The sequence below is a fragment of the Protopterus annectens genome, chromosome 7.part0, assembly GCF_019279795.1.
Source record: "Protopterus annectens isolate FY-2018-M chromosome 7.part0, PAN1.0, whole genome shotgun sequence".
Lineage (NCBI taxonomy): Eukaryota > Metazoa > Chordata > Ceratodontiformes > Protopteridae > Protopterus > Protopterus annectens.
Window position 1 is genome coordinate 1,431,460,870 of NC_056739.1, and position 17,826 is coordinate 1,431,478,695.

Sequence of the window (17,826 nt, forward strand, 5' to 3'; positions counted from 1 at the left end):
ACATATGATACAGAACTGAGAGCTGTCAAACTGGGTGGTATCAAAGAAGGATATTCCTGAGTATGGTGGATCTAAAGGAAAAATGGGATCTGGATTGTACATCCAGTTCATAGTCAGACCCAAATGTGTGTACCATACACCAAGTGGCCATAGTACAAGTGTCATCAATGGACAGTCCCTACTGAAGGCTGCCGAGGTAGAAACTGCCCTAGTTGAATGAACCATTGGTTTCTTTGGTAAGGGTATATTCTTCCTATGATAGAAAAAGAAATACAATCCAACAACCATGTCAACAAAGTAACCTTTGCCACTACTCTCCCAAACTTTGGTTTTGAAATGAAATGAACAGCTGGTTGTCTTATCTGAATAATTTTGTTCTGTGAATGGAGAATCTTAGTTATCTAAGGATATACAATGTATGTACCATGTTTTCTCCTTTTTCAGATATTTCAGGAAAATTACTGGTAAGTTTATGAACTGGCTTAGATTTACTTTAAATGCCACCTTAGTAATAAAGGTCATGTTTGTTCTAAGGAAAACTCTATCCTTGTAAAATGCTAAGTAGGGAGGTTTACGTGAGAGTGCCTGTAACTCAGAATTTGTTTGGCTGATGTCACTACCGCTAAGAAAACTGTTTTCCAAATAAGGAAATTAAGGTCTGCTATGGCTGCAGGTTCAAATGGAAAGTGAGTCAGTGATTGAAGCATAATGGTGATGTCCCATGGAATGGCTTGGTCTCTAGTAGGTGGTCTTAATAGCAAAGTACCTTTCAAAAAAGCTTTATACATTTTCAGTGAACCTATAAGAATGGCCTTGTATCCAGTCTGAACATTTGAAATAGCCACCATCTGAACCTTGATCATGGAAAAGTTGGAATCGTTATCAAAGACCTCAGATAAGAATTCTAGTATGGATAGAACAGGTGCTGAAAAAGGATTGACTCCTTTAGAATGGGCTCAAATAGAGGATCTCTTCCATTTGTTCTGGTATATCTTTCTAGTGACAATTTCTGGGAAGCAAAAGAAATATTGATTACCACAGGCAGAAGCTTGAAATCTCTGGCTATATTTAAAACTGGAGGAACCATGCAGCTAATTTCATGGACTTCGGATCCAGATGAGGCAGTCCAGATGGATGAGTCAGTAGGTTTGGATAGTGATCCAACATCCATGAGGGTTTACTAGAAGAGGCCATAGGTAGGGGAACAAAGTCTGTTAGGGCCAAAAGGGAGCAACAAGGATAGCCCTCGCCTTGTACTATCTTGCTTTCTGTATGAATTTGTTCAATGGAGCATCATTTGAAAGGCATACAGGAGACTCAGGATCAATTGTGGACCAGACCATCTCTTGGTGATTGACCCTATGGAGGAATCATTGCAAAATACCTGCTGCATTTGTTCTTGAGATAGGAAACAAATAGGTTATAGCAAGGTTGTCCATAGTGACTGAAGATCAAATGTGCCACTATAGGTTTGAGGGACCACTCATGAGGCTTCTGGACAGTTCTTTTCAGTTTGCCTGCTAACACATTGGTTTACCCAGGGATATGCATTGCTACTAGAAAGTGGTGTGAAGACATTGACCATTGCCAAACTCTCATGGCTTCTCCTCATAGAGGAGAAGAACATGTTTCCCTCTGCTTTTTGATGTATCATAACACCACCATGTTGTCGATCTGTATGGAAATAACACCCCTAGGTAGGAGGTCTTGGAATGCCTGCAGTGCTTGGAGGACTGCTCTCAACTCCAAGACATTGATGTGAAGATCGATCTGTTGGGATGATCATGTTCCTCTTATTATTCTTCCTTTGAAGTTTCCCCTACACCCTAGAAGGGAGGTGCCCATGCTGATTACTGCTACCCGTGATTCTGATCGGAAAGGGCACCTCTTTGTTACTGCTGGAGTTGTTACCCACCAAGCAGTGTGTTGTTTGCAAACCTGAGTAATTTGAATCCTCGCATGCAATGGATGAGTGGTCTGAATCCACAGAACTTCTAAAGTTCATTGCAATGATCTCATATAGTATCTGGCTAGAGGAACCATCTGGATTGTAAAGGCCTTGAGGCTTAAAAGATGCAGAACTAAATTTTCTGGTGGTGTTGGGTGATGTAGGACTTGCATGGCTTTTAAGCAAAGTGATAAACCTATGCACTAGAGAAGGCTGACTATCTGAAGGTTGGTATCTAGGTGGCATCCTATAAATTCTGTATTTTGGGTTGGCATCAACTGATAATTTGATATATTCACAATTAACCCTTAGTCTTATAACAATTGGAACTCCTGGTCCAGGTGGTGTAGCAGTAGATGCTCGGAGGTAGCAGTTAGGAGCCAATCATTGAGATATAGGAAGAATTGGATCCCCAGCAGACACAGATGCAATATTACCACTGCCATGATCTTGGTGAACACCTTGGAGGCTGTGATGAGACTAAAGGCAGTGCTCAGAATTGGTAGTGATAGGATTCGAGATGGAAGTGGAGAAATTTCCAGGAGTGCTTTGAAATCTTGATATGATCATAGGCCATGCCTCTCAACTGTACAGATTTTTGCAGAATGTCCAGATTTTTGCCTTATATTTTTTGTCTGTTTTTTAATAAAATTGTGGCTTTCTGGCAAATTAGTGGCAAATCATTAAAGATTGAAGTTAGAACATAATGGCAAAAAATTGAATTTTAGACTTCAAATACCCTATAGAAATTTCATACTAAGGCAAGACCTGTTATTCTATCACCTTTCTAAGTTTGTAAGAGTAATATTTCAAAACTGTTCCTATTTGTACCACTTTTTTATGGCTTTGTCCAGATTTCTTACTCTAAGAGGTCGAGAGCTATGTCATCGGCATCCTGGAGATCTGTGGAGCACATCCAGTCTTTCTTCCTCAGCAGACATAAAATGGACTGAATTGTAACCATTCAGAATTTTGTCTGTTTCACAAATTGGTTTAGGTTTCTGAGATCAAGAATGGGTCTGAATTCCCCCATTTTCTTTGGTGCTAAAAAGAATCTTGAATAGACTCAGATTTCTAACTGGCCTTAGGGGACCTTTTGGGTGACTATTTTTTTCTACCAGCCTTGACATTTCTATGGCTGCCAATTCAACTGACTGGGTGGCCCATAGGTGACTTTTTTCTAAGGTGGAAAGGAAAAGAGAATTGAGTAGCCTCTGGAAATTATCTTTAGCATCCAAAAATATGAAGTTATTTTGTGCCAGGCTTAAGGATGCAAACTAAGATGCCCTCCAACTGCCTCCAGAGTGCAGTGGTGAAGGAGTTGTTCAGGAGTGGTGATGGGCTTTCTTGGTAATAGGACCATGAAAGACCTGGTTATCCAGTCCATCTCTGCCTGTAGGGCATCATCCATTAGAATTACATCCCACCTGCCACGGGAAGGTCTTCCACCTGGGGAGTCATAGTAAGAAATATGTGATTTATGGAACCACATCTTATTCCCCTACCTCAGATTCCTAGAAAATGATCTTTCTAGGGTAGAGAGGTGGACAGCTATTGCAGAGAGTCTTACTATCCTGTTGACTCCCTCTGAGTGTGTCTTTAACCTTGGGCCCAAAAAAATTCAGCCATTGTAGGGTGCATTCACAAAGGACAAAGTAGAGCCTTCTTCAAAGCCACAAAGTTGCATCCAGATATGGAGGTGCATCATAATGCCAGTGCCTGCTGCTCTGGCAGTCCCATCAGCTGCATTGGAAAGTAATCTCATGGCCACATTCAAGGTGGATTAGTGGGTATAAAGCTGGGAGTCCACCAATTTCTGGATATTCTTAGGCAATACCCCTAAGAGGGACTTGATGATCTCTTTGGTCAAGTCCCTCTGGAATTTGGTTAAATGAGCCAAATACTTCTGCAATCTAAGAGGGAAATTCACTGATTCATAGGCCTGCTTCTCAAATTTGTCCATCACCCTATTTTCTCTGTTAGAATGTTGAACAGAGGAACTCTTTTCCAACAATTCTTTCCTAATGGCTACTGTTACCACCATAGCATCTACTGGTGGACCCTTGTTCCAGTGTTTCCTGCCCTTAGGAGCAGATAAGATATGATTTGCTTTTTTGGGAATGGGTTCTACCACATTAGGGACCTTCCATGCCCATTAAGCCATAAGATCATTAAGGGTATCAAGAAGTAATACCACCCAGAATGATGTTGGACTGGAGCCAAAGGCTACCAAGAACACTTACTCATCAGATGAAGGGTCTTGAGATGACCAAACCCCTTTCTGCCTCATCAATTTGTGCATATCCCCAAAGATGACATATTTAGAAAGGAAGCAAGTGGAACCCTCCCCTTCCTCTAAGATAGTGTCTTCGGGGAATTCTGAGGTCCTTCTGGTGGTTCATCAGAAGATACCAAATCAGACGGGCAACTTACAAAGCAGATTTCCTCATAAGCCTTTGGAGTTGACTGCCCCTGTCAGTCAAGATGATGAGTAGTGGAAGCAGACCTGGATTACCTGCTGTGCTATCCTACTCTGTTTACAAGTGAGGAAAATCAGTATAGCAGAAGACTCAAGACATTTTATGCTAACATGATTGGAACTGCTCAATACCTAATGAAAACTTTATACATCAGCATGGCACAAAAGAGAACCTAACTGGACTGTGGACATCTTTGAAGCAAATTACTTTTGTAATATTTATAGTGGTTCTTAATGCTATGATAATTTTTGTGTTAAAGGTAAACACATTTGTATTGGAAGAAATAAACAGTTATTTCTCATTTTTGAATGTTAATTTGTCAATGAGATATTACAATATTTTGGGTTTAACTGATTTTCAGTGACTGATGGTTTTATATGTCACATATTTGTAATGCTGTTATATCCTGTTTTAAAGATTTTCAAGTGAAAATTTTGGGTTTCCTTTCAATTTGCCTTTATGATGACTTTAAGTGCTGGAACTTTTTTGTTTTTATATTTTTAGATCTATATCTATATCTTTATAGACAAGTGTCTTTGTGTGTGATTTTGTGTGTGTGTGTGTGTGTGTGTGTGTGTGTGTGTGTGTGTGTGTGTGTGTGTGTGCACATGTTGTGTTTGCCTGCTCTTCTTGAAACATTCTGAAACACAATGCAGTTATTCTATATTTATACCAGCACTAAAGATGTTATCGTGCTCAATGTATGTTCTATCCTGTTAATCATAAATAATGACACAAATGCAAAATTAATTTTATTTAAACCCAATGCATACTAACCATTTATGCTTTATAATCATAAAAATTCTTAGAGTTAACCAATAACAATTAACTAAGCAAACATTTTTGAATGCTAAAATTTATTTAAGCTGATTTGTTTATGCTTAATTTCCAATTCTTATTAAATATCTTCCATTCTGTAAAACTTTTCTTCATTTCTTTCTTTCTTGCTTGTTTAATAGTTCCTGTGTTACTGAACATAACTTCTTCTGTCAGTGATACTAGTGCAAATATCAGCTGGACTCCGGGAATGGGAAAAACAGATTTGGAATTTTATATTGCATACATGAAAACCCGTAAGGCACTGTTTCTGATAATTAATGATATTTGTTCTGATTTTTAAATTATGTAATATAGGTAAAATTATGTACTATTAATTAATATGCAATTTTCATTTGATAATTGAGCTCTCATTAAGGTTTATACTGCAGAATTAAACTGAATATGTGCAAGAGGTAATATTTATTCTACCTGCAATGGTATGAATATCAGCACTGAAAAGGAATTGAAGTGATTGCAAAATTCTTCACACAATATTCAAAGCACCTTTATTTTTATATTTTATTTAAAATGAGTTTATTGCATTAATTTAATTTCCATCTGCAAAAAATGTTTCTTTTTGTAAACATATCTTTGTTTTCCTTCATACTGAAAGGTAAACATGCAGAAAATAGTATCAAACTTGTGTAAATACCAGACAACGTACTGAAATCACTTTATAGTTTAACTAAACTTTGTGTCACATCCAAGTGCTTAATGTTTTGACAGGTGCAAGTAAATTTGTAATTTGCATTATATTCTAAATAGTGCAGAATCATCAATTAATCTTACTGCAGACTGTCCTTCCTTGGGACAATGTTGCAGTATTACTAACAGATGGAATATCCTACCAAGGATGGCCATATGTCCAGCCAGCATGCCAACGTCTGATTGACCTCCTGTCACGCCATATGTCTGACATTTGATTTCACTCGCAAAGGAATGATGAGATACATAAGGAATATATGTGCATGGCTTACAATAGAATATTCTTAACACTAGCCCAAATACTGAAACTATTGCTTCAAATTCAATCTGTCAGACAAACAATTTTGGCCTTTGTACAGATAAGTATCCCAGCCGGGGAGCCTTCCTCTTCTCTTTTATTTGTTAATAAAAACTTTGTACATATCATTGAAGATTGGAAAATGTGATTGTGGGAAGCAAATTCCTCACGGAGACCATCATCTAAAATGTCTGTTTTTTTTTTTCTGCTTAGTTGTTCAACAGAACTGCAAAGACTACTTCATCTTTAATCCATCTCTTTCTAAGATCATGTCTTTTTTAAAAAAATTACCTTGAGAATCAAAGCCTTAAGTGGCTCACACAAGGTAAAATGGTCTCAGAGTCTTAATGTACTTAAATCCCTCTAATGCAAAAAAGAAGTCTAAAAAAACAAAGTTCAGGACTTCTGCTTTCCAGTCAAACCTGTAAATCTCCATTGTTTCTCTTGATAAGGCTGAGGACCATCTGAGTCCTTCAGCTGCTGCCCTCTATCTTGACCCTGTCAGTCAATGATATGGTGCAACCATCTCTCACTTACATCATGTCTGATCAGCAGTCCATTCCTAGTGAGAAGGGGGATCCTCATCATATCATATCAGAAGGATCTGGAGGTATACCTCAGATCTTTGTTAGGGAAGAAGTTCCTGGCTCTTTGGTTGAGGATTTTCAGGACTCAGAGATGCCTTGTTTTGTACAGGCAGACATCATACTTAAGAAGAAACAGAAGTCTATACATACGGTTTCTCCACAGACATTTTAGAATTTTCAGAGGGAATGGTACAATTTTACTCAGCAGTTTTTCAAAGACATTATGTCCTTGAATCCTCCATTATTTTCCTGCTGTTGCTGCTACCCTCCTTCCTCATCTTCTCTTGTAAAGAGGCTAATAGAGGATTCTAAAGAATAGGAAGATTCTGAATCTAGTGGGGAAGATTAAGGCTCTACTGGAGGCTATAAAACAAGTACTAGGAAATTGTATGTTTCTAAATGGAAAATGCTTTCCTTGTGGTTCAATAAATAAAATCAGGACCATTATCAACTGAGTATTACTAATATTCCTTCTTCACTGTGTGAGTTGCTCAAAGCTAGACCAGCATAATCTTCTATTAAAAACTCACTAAGCTGGTCATCAACCCCTATATCACTAGGTACATTGCAAACTGGCTCACAGATAGAACCTACATTGTGAAAGTAGCTGACTCCAAGTCAGACTGCCGACCAGTCATGAGTGGAGTCCCACAGGGTTCGGTCCTGGGTCCTGTCCTGTTTGGTATCTTCTTCTCTGAAATCCAGGGCAAAATGAAGGGACTCTGGCTGACAAAGTTCACAGATGTTTGCAAGTTGGGAGCTATTATTAACTCCACAAGTGATGTTGACATCCTACAGAAAGGCCTCACTGAGACCAACGACTTGTGTCAGAACCATGGCCTTAAGCTCAATGCCAAAACATGTGTCATCATCCTCTTTGAGAAAAACCCAGTTCCCATGAATTATCACATCGATGGTATTCCAATGAACACAGAAAGCATTATAAGAGATCTAGGAACACAGGCTGACAGCAGCCTCTCCTTTGACCACCACATTGCCACTGTGGTCAGAAAGTCCTTCTATGTGGCACATCTCATAATTAAGGGTTTTGTATCCAGGAAGAAAGAATTCATTGTCTCTCTCTACTCTTCCCTCATTAGGCTAGTCATTGAGTACAATGCCCCATTTGGCATGTACCTCACTAGACACCTGCAACAATTGGAGAGGCTGCAAAAGTACCTCACAAAGAGTATCCTAGGCCTTAAACACTTGTCCTATATGGATAGACTAAAAAACTCCAACTATTCTCTGTCTCATATCGCCTACTTAAAGGTGATCTCTGCTTGACTTACAAAGCCATTTCTGACACAGTTTTGTTAGAAATGCTACATCTAAAGAAATCATAATCCCTCTGCAGTACATGCTCCAGAGACCTCAAACTCCTTACCAGTCAACAGAATGTGCTGGAGGGGCAGGTTCATAACCCAGAGACTGCCAATGCTATGGAATAGACTTCCCATACATGTCAAACAGAGCACCTCACTGGCCCTCATCAAGAGAAATCTTGATGAGTGGATGGGAAATAGAAAATTTACCCTGGGGATAACTCCAGTGGCTCTACTCGACAGATGCACTGGGAACTAAGGTCGGGTGGCAAGATGCCAGGGTAATCCTATGGGCTAGGCTTGTAAAGGCTCCAGGGCCATTAGCCTAGTACACACCTATGAACTTATGAACCTGTTTGTCAGCCATCTCTGTCTGCATGCCTACCTGTCTGTATTTGGCACTATCACTTTCTTCTTATAGGTTCATAGGTAGGTGCTAGGCTATCGGCCCTAGGGCCTATACAAGCCTAGCCAAAAAGGTACCCTGGCTTTCCCCACCCAAGAAAATTATTTTCCTGTGCCCCTGTCGAGCAGAGCCACAGAGGTGATCCCCGGGGTGAATTTCCTATTTCCCATCCAGTCATCAAGATTTTTTTTGATGAGTGCTAATGAGGAGCTTTGTTTGATATAAATAGGTAGTTTGCTCCAGAGTATGGGAAGTCTCCGGGACAGGACTCTATCCGTCCAGCATGTTCTGTTTATTATAGTGACAAGATTTAGGTCCCTAGAACGTGTAGCTCTTAGGGATTGGGATTTCTTTAAGTGGAGCATGTCCAATAGCTCTGGGCTTGACATAGATTTGCATGTTAGGCAGAGATTGACTGAGTAAAGCTGGAGTTTTTTGAGACAGTCTGTGTAGGGCATCTGTTTGAGGCAAGTAGTCCTCTTTGTGAGGTATTTCTGCAGCCTTTCCAGTTGTAGATGTCTTGTGAGGTACATAGCAAAAGGGGAGTTGTACTCTATAATGGGACTAATGAGTGATGAGTAGAGGGGAACAATGACCTCTTTTTTCCTGGATGAGAAACCTTTTGTGATGAGGTGTGCCACAAAGAAGGATTTCCTGACTACTGTGGCAATGTGATTATCAAGGGAAAGACTACTGTCCACCTGTGTCCCAAGGTCTCTTATCACACTTTCAGTGTAAAGTAGACTACCACCTATGTGGTAGCTCATGGGTACAGAGTTTTTACCAAAGGGGGTGACAATGCACTTTTTGGCATTGAGCTTGAGGCCAAGGCTTTGACACCAGGCATCTGCCTCAGTGAGGCCCTTTTGTAGGATGTCCACATTGTTAGGACTTTCAATTATGACTCCTAGTTTGCAGTCATCTGCGAACTTCATTAGCCAAAGACCTTCTGTGTTAGCCTGTACTTTAGAAAAGTAGATACCAAACGGGAAAGGACCCAGAACTGAACCCTGTGGTACTCCACTTGTCACTGGTCAGAAGTCGGAATTGAGGTCTGCTTCTTTCACACTGTGGGTTCTGTCAGTGAGCCAGTTGGCAACCCATCTTGTGACATAGGGAGTTATACCTAGTTTAGTGAGTTTATCTATAATTCCAGAGTGGGGGATGGTGTCAAAAGCCTAGATAGGCTGTGTGAACCACCTTACCCTCATCTACGGCTTTGGTGACTGCTTCAAAGAAGTCAATCAGGTTTAAGAGACATGATCTGCCTTTTACAAACCCAAACTGGGTGGGGTCCAGAGTTTGGATATTACCAATGTCTTTGTTTATAAGTTCCATAATGATGATATACGTTCCATGGCCTTGCAGACCAGGCTCGTTAGGCTAATGGGGCGGTAGTTCCTGGGGTCTGTTGTGGCTCCCCCTTTGTGGAGTGGGATAACCATCGCTGTGCGCCATTCAGTGGGAACAAAGCCTGAGGTGAGGCTATGATTGAATGTGGTGCTTAGGTGTGGTGCCAGTTCATTCTGTAGTTCATGTAGAATGCAGCCTGGGATGTTGTCAGGTCCCATGGATGTTGTGTTCTTGGCTTTGGAGAGTGTGATTTTTTACCTGTGCTGCCGTGATTACAGGAATTTTGCATTCTTCTGGTATAGAGATGGACCCTTTAGGGGGTGACAGGGGGTAAAGTTAGCACTGAACCTATCTGCCAGGATGTTGGCAATATCAGTTGGTTCTGTATATTTGCTGCCATTGTGCTGTAACTCAGAGCAGATCTGATCCATTGAGATTCTTGACATAGCTATAGAATGCTTTGTGGTTGTCTTTAGAATCAGTGGTGATTTTGTTTCATAACTAGCTTTGGAGGATTTTATGAGGGAGATCAGCTTCTTACTGAGGCTGACCAGGGAATTCTTCCACTCTTTTTTGCAACAGATTCCTTCTCCTGTTGTAGAGTTTGTTTATGGCAGGGGACCACCAAATTGGCTTCCTTTTTTGGAGGATAGCATCTTGGTTCTGTTAGGGATAGGACGATCCATGCACTTGTGTAAGTGCTTATAAAGTGCATTTGTGTAGGATTCAGCAGTCGTACCCCTATTGTCCGTCTGCATAGGTGTTGTGAAGTTTGCTACTTCTGTCTTAAGAAGCGTGAAGTTGGCTTTGGAGAAATTTTTTTATGGTGGTTTCCTTATTAGGGGGTGGGGGCGGGATGTGGATGTCTAGGCTGATTAGCTTGTGGTTGGATCTGACCAACGAGGAATTGACCTCTGGTATGGAACACCAGTCGCCCATGTTGGTAATGACCAGGTCTAGGATATTTCCCCTGGTGGGGGTGTGGATAAGTTGATCCAAGGCATTGGAATTTATGAATTCCAGAAATCATTAAGCAAAAGAGTTGGTATATCTTGTTTTGAGATCAAATGATTTTGAAAGGTGTTCTATTCATCTGACCACTAACAACAGGAATTCCCACTTTTTAAGTCTGAACTGTGTCCAGGAAATATTTAGCCTGTCTTGTTTTTAGTCTACTACATCTTTGTCTAAACTTCTGTACCTAGATAATTGAACTGCTGTTGGCTTTTATTTCTACTAAAAAGGTGTCAGTGCTGCAAGTATTGATGGTCATTCCGCATTTTCTCATTTTACGTAAATATAGGGTTACTTTTAGAATAGCCTTTCCTTTATGCCCAAGGTGGTCAGTGAGATCTCTTTCATTCAGACCATTAACTTGCCTTCTATTTTTCCTCCTCCTCAGAGTAAGGGAGAGAGAGAATCTTGCATTCTTTTGATGTGCACATACAGCTCAGTATTTATTTAGATAAAACCAAACTATCAGAATATCTGACAAGCTTTTTCTGTCTTTCCAGAACAAGAGCTTGGCTTGTCCTGTTTCCAAGCAGACTATTCCTAACTGGATTTCTAATGCTATTTCCTTTTGTTATTCTTTCCATGGTAAATAACTCCAGGCTCCACTAATGGCACATTCTACTAGGGCTATAGCTTCTTTCAAGGCTTTCTTCAAGGATTTAGATTCTAGATGTATCCTTTAACCAGCAACTTGGTCTTCTCTTCTCATGTTCAATAAACATTGCAAAACTGATGTTTTCTCTAGGACAAGAGCAGGGTTGGCTAGGTCTGTCTTTAAGGGTTTTATAAAACACAGCGCCAATTTATCTTTCTCTCCCTTTCTTCAGAAAAAGATTAAGAATCTTGCATCTTAGTAATATTGCAACAGCCTGCCAAGGAAGGATGTGGAGTAGCTTTGAAAGAACTTGCCATGACAGTTGATGTCTTTTTGATCACTGCTGCAGCATTGTATCCTAGACTCCTTTCCTGCCCTTTTTCTGTGGTTTTCATTTTTGGGCCAAGGTGGATTCTAATCCCCCCACCTTTTTGACTTGTGTATAGTTGTCTCTACTTCTGCTCTAGTTCTTTGGTTTGGGGCAAGAAACTCCGGAGGTAATTTGCTCCCTTATGTCTATTATGTACCTCTTGGTTCTATCAGGATGAGGTCATATGTCAGACATTCATCACAAGGAGGGGGAGCAGGCTTTGGCATGCTTGCCAGATGTACAACTATCCTAACAGTGATCAGTTGGACATCAAGTGTTAAGGTAAGATCTTACATAACTGTACTAACTCCATCTTTCTTATTGACCATCTTTAAATGATGAGAATTTTGGAAATGGCATAATTTATATCTTTAGTAAATTTATTTCAGTTGTCTCATATCTCTCGCTGATTTTCTAGGTTTAACCAGCATTTTTTCTAGATATTCACTATTGATTATTATATCTGTTGCCTTGATATTTTCAGATTTGATTTGAAGTCACATTTTGTCATGTTATTATTTCAGACTGAATTTCTCAACTGGCCTAACTAACATTAATATTGCTACAGCACTATGTATCAGCTGAGACATTTATTTGCTTGTTACTACCTCATAGATTATTTACTGTTACATTTAAGATGCTAATTAACTGAATGCTACTGTTTATATTTATGTTTGCAACAGTACGACTTGCACTGCTCAAGCAATGTTTCTGCTCCCAGTTAATGTGATTCATAATCATGGTGCTGAATTGCAGTAATAAATAATTTCCATGACTAAAAGTGTTCATCTGAGCAGTATAAGCAACGGCTCAGCTGAGTACCTTACCATGTCATACAAATAAGTAACAGAGGTACTTGCAAGGAAACACACAGACACAATCTCCTCACTCAGAAACAGATATATATATGTCCAGGCTGTTAAACACACGCAAGCACATGCGCACAAACATGCATGCATACGAACACAAGCAACCACATCATGCATAAAATTATTAGTCCAAACAGCTATCTTACAGAGAAGGCTGACAAGAGCAAAGCTATTATAGTCTACAGCATTGTTGTCTTCAGTCTGTTCTGTGAAATAATGTAAATGAATGATTGCACACAAAAAAGACCTAAACATTTGCACAGACATTAAGATATTCACATACACACACCACACACACACACACACACACACACACACACTCACACACACACACACACACACACACACACACACACACACACACACACACACACACACACACACACAAGCAAACACACACACTGGACCTTAATACTCAGCTGAATTGGCAGTCTGAGAAGGATGAAATGGAGTGTGTTCTCCATGCTCAGAGCTTCCTATTAGAAAGCGCAAGTGTAAGCATCTAATATCCATGTACCCTAACACTTTTTTCTGCAATGTTCTGAATGAATCTTGCACAATACAGATATATAAGAATTAAATGTTCTCATCATTCTAGAGCAGTGCACCAGGATTAGGAAATAACTAATTTCCAAAGCTGCTCTGATTGACTAGCAGCTTTATATGTGGCTCTGAAAAGCTTCACTGCTCATTGAAGCAGCCCTGTGATACTGTGCAACAAGGCATTTTGAAATCCAAATAATTTTTTTGTAGAACGCAAAATGCCTTGCAGCTTTGTATACTATTAAAGTTGTTAATGAATTTTACACAATATCTGATAGTGCACTTTCTGTATCAGAATTGTCACAAATATCCCTTTTCAAAAGTTGACAGTGCCAGACAAGATCACTTGTAAATGTACTAGAGTCTAGCAGTTACTGTGCTTTTCGTTTTACATTCTGATGATCTGCCATATCTTCTGAGTCTCTCTGTATGAAAATGCAGCATAAGAGAATGTAGGCCCCAAAATTATATCTGTTCAGCAGCCACTGATGCTATAAAATTAACATAAAATAGTGCATCATTTTTTAATGTTCTAATTTAAATAAAATACTTCAAGAATGTTTGAAATATATGTACAGTGTGGGATAAATAAACTGGGTTAAATTAAAGTCACAGCTAATTTGGTAACGCTGCATGTATTTCAAGGTCCACTCGTTTATTATAGAAAATATACCAAAAGTCTAAAAAATGGAAGAGAACATCAATTACATTTATGTGTCTGCTTTGTACCTTGATTCACTTTTGTTGCATAACAAAGGAGCTTATAAAACATTTTGCCTCAGTACAGCTCTTATTGACACATCCAAATGGTACAGTGTTTGAGAATGACTTTTTTAATCAAAACATTTAACCACACCATTTATTAAAGAATAATTTATAGTACCCTTGCTCACATATTACATACTGAAACTAGTTTATGAAGCAAGTATTTAGATGATTGCTAAATAAATGCTTCCTTGGAAGGTCCATTTAGTTTCCCCAGGAAATGCATCAAATATATGCTCCATTGGTATCAGTCAGTATGAGAATTCTGTCCTTCATCCTGGCTGCCACACCTGACTTCAGTCTAAAATTTAATCTCTGTGGTAAGACTTAAATTTAATAAGAGGCTTAGCGGCTTGATAGTATAGACAAGAAGATGGGCTGCCTACCAGTGGTGGGGGTCCAATGCTGATCTCTGAAGGAGCCCTGGTGGAGGCCAGATATATAGAGAGACTGTCAAGCTGATGTATGCGGGGAACTGATGAGACATGCCAAGACATGGTCATGGACATTTTACGCACCAGGGGTGGGGGGATGGCATGACATGCAGACTGCTTTGTATCTCCTTCTGGGCTGCCAAGGATGGCAGTAGCTAGGACTAATACTACATAATAATCCATTATGTCCCAACCCCCATCTCTAATCTGTCTATGTGATCTGCTAATACAGCTCATGCTCAAGCTATTGAACAACAGGAAAGCAATTTAATTCTTGTGGAGTATTAAAATTGTTGGCATTACATATCAGCTATTTGTTTGTATTTTTTAATTCAATATTAAAATATACAACATAGTGTATGAAGAAGCGTGCTTATTTTGAGTTATAGGTGGTTGTTAAATTCTAATGGATATGATGATCAACATTTTTTTCTGATATTCATGCCCATCAACATGACACCAGTAATTGTTGTAAATTATGCAGTTTTCTACTGATTTGGTAATTGTTTTAACTCTAACCAACTGTTACATGTAATTTAATTATGTGCACTTCATAGGTAAAGGTATGTGGAAGATATCAGATGCTCTAAATGTTGCAAAAAATTTTCACACCATTGAGGGACTTGAACCTGGAACTGAATACACAATCCGTGTAATGACTAAGAACTGGGTTGATAACACTAGCATTTTTGAAGATGTAATTGAAACAAGGGGGAGAGGTGAGACACAGATCCCTTTAAGGTTATAGAAAGAAATAGTGTTACACCATAGAATACAGTCTGGGGATTATAATATGTGTAGTACTGTCATTGTCATAATTACTGGAAATTATATATTTGGTTAGTTTTACTTTTTTTGACATGTATTCCTCAAAACAAGCATGTGGTGAAATAGAGGTTATCTTTATGAAATGCTAATAATTTTTAACTTAAAACTGATTACAAGTAAATTAATTCTGTTGATGGTATTTAAAACTTCCCATTTACTTGTGACTTTATGTATGTGTTATGTGTTTATGTGTTACTGTGACAAATGCAGAACAAATGACCCCATTTTTATTTGTAAAATGAGCAAGCATGCCAGAGTGCATACATCTATAGTTAAGACAGTGGTTTTGCTTTCTTTTAATAAAATAATTAGAAGACTATATAATTTATTTTGCAATTATTTTCAAATGGAGGCATTTTCTATGTAAACTAATCATAAGGCTTACCTGCACATATTATTCCAAGTAATGGAAGATATTAAATATTATTGTTGTAAAATTGTTACTCAAACAATAACTCCTAAAATTAATTACAGTTTAAATATTGTCAGAAAAGGGAAGATGCTGTCTGTATATAAACAAGGGGCTCAACTTAATTTAACAATACTTGGAATGTAACATTTCCAAATACAGCATTTTCATGACTGATTTTTAGAAATGGTTCTTAAGTGAAACAGGTGAGCCCTCTGATTTTCCATAGAAACAAAAAATATGCCCCATATAATTCTGCTAGTAGCATGGTTTGGATGTTACTTTAGTGCTGTAAATCTGTGGTAAAATCTACAGGGCAGAGTTTAATTTCATTTTGACTTGTTTTATTATAAAATCTCTGAATTTTCTTAGTGCAGATGTGGTCGTTTTTTACAAATGAAAATATGCTACATAGTCCTTAATTTAAAATTTTGCATTGTTGTTTTCACAAAGTACATTATTTTGTCACTGAATTATGGTGTTCATGCTAATAACATATATGTGCCAATGTGCTGATTTGAAGACCATATTTGTTTCAGGCATTAGTAAAGATAGGCTGTACTTTGAATTTTAATAATATATATTTCATGAATTCATCAGTTTGAATGGTGGTTTCACAAATGAATATTTTTGGCCCGATTGAAAAATCCCTATTAGAGAGTAATTACATTTTTTTTGCATTTCTAGGCAGCCTTAATGCAATTCTACATTAAACATCTATTTTGTGAAAACAAGAATGACATATTTACCTTTTGCTTTTAATTGGGAAACTCACCCAATAAAATACTGATGTCTAATGTAATCTTAAGGTACAGACGTTTATTCATCATATGACATTATATTTACCTCTTGTATTGCATTCTAGAATGTACATTTTATTCTGGACGTGTATTTTTTTAATATTTGAATACTATTTATGACTGTGCTAAATGAAATGTTTTCTTGTACTTTTCTAACAGCATATGGAAGCGCTTCCCAAGGAATTTCCACTCAAGGGTGGTTCATTGGCCTGATGTGTGCCACTGCCCTTCTTACGATTATTCTGCTTATTCTCTGCTTTGTGACAAGAAACAAAGGAGGAAAATATTCAGGTATTTGTAGCACACAGAAATGTTTGTAAGCATTAGGGAAACGTTAATAACAGACATGATAACTATTGATGTACTTCACTGCTAAAACACCATAAATGGTAGCCAGTCTGAAATAGGAAAGATTAGATTCAGCATCAGTTTTGAAGATCTCTTAATTATATGTGCACATGAGAGAAACTTGTTTTATTAGAAATGTAGAACTTTTTTATTTGTTTGTTCCCAGTGTCTGACAATAGCCAGCGCTCTCATAGTTAATTAAGCCCATCCATTCTTCATTTCTGGGGGGTGATACCAAACTTCAAGAGAATGTCATTCAAGCAAACTATGGGATTTTTCTAATGATGGTCTAACAATTTGCTTTCAGTGGCTGAAATACAGACTTATTGACATGCAGGTAATACAATATTATCCTTCTAGTGGGAAGACATAAGCACTTCTATAAAGTACCTAAAATGTATGTAGGTTTGAGAAACTACTGAATTATGCAGCTTAGAAGGAGCCAAAGAAATTCCCCTGTCTATATGTTGCATGCCATTTTCTGGCCTATATATATGGGATTTACTGATATAGGATTACATTTGATTTCCAGTGCCTGAGGTACTAGGTGAAGTTAGGTGGTCTGGGTCATAGACAGAGTCTCATCCTTGTATTCAATGGAGTCAAGCACAGAAAACAAGAATATTTTCATGGTTGGATATGTTGATTTGCAGGTGACAACTTGATTAAATTACTGTTTTGTAGTCAGCAATGCATCACAGAAGTTGATTTAAGCGCTTTTAATTAAAACATTATTCTAATCTCATAGTTGGTATATATATTCAGCTTGGGGGTGGAGGTGCAGGAGACATGCCGCTGCAAAACAAGTTTAAGAAGATTTTTCTTTTTTTCAGTGTATTTTTAGTGCAGTTATGCTCTATCAGATCCTTTCTTATGTTGTATAGTTGATGAAGGGACATGCACCCATATATATATATATATATATATATA

At 38.3% G+C, this 17,826-nt stretch overlaps 1 protein-coding gene across 13 annotated transcripts in view; it reads left to right on the forward strand.

Moving 5' to 3' along the window:
- Positions 1–17,826, forward strand: part of CHL1 (cell adhesion molecule L1 like) — a 1,311,467-nt gene that overhangs the window by 1,131,953 nt on the left and 161,688 nt on the right. For 7 of the 13 annotated variants that reach the window (XM_044077996.1, XM_044078002.1, XM_044078001.1 and 4 more), the window contains 3 exons: positions 5,388–5,501; positions 15,069–15,230; positions 16,708–16,839. In XM_044077996.1, the coding sequence (XP_043933931.1) occupies positions 5,388–5,501; positions 15,069–15,230; positions 16,708–16,839 (408 nt within the window). The remainder of the gene's footprint in view (positions 1–5,387; positions 5,502–15,068; positions 15,231–16,707; positions 16,840–17,826) is intronic. The other 6 variants (XM_044078003.1, XM_044078006.1, XM_044078009.1 and 3 more) reach the window with 3 other exon arrangements.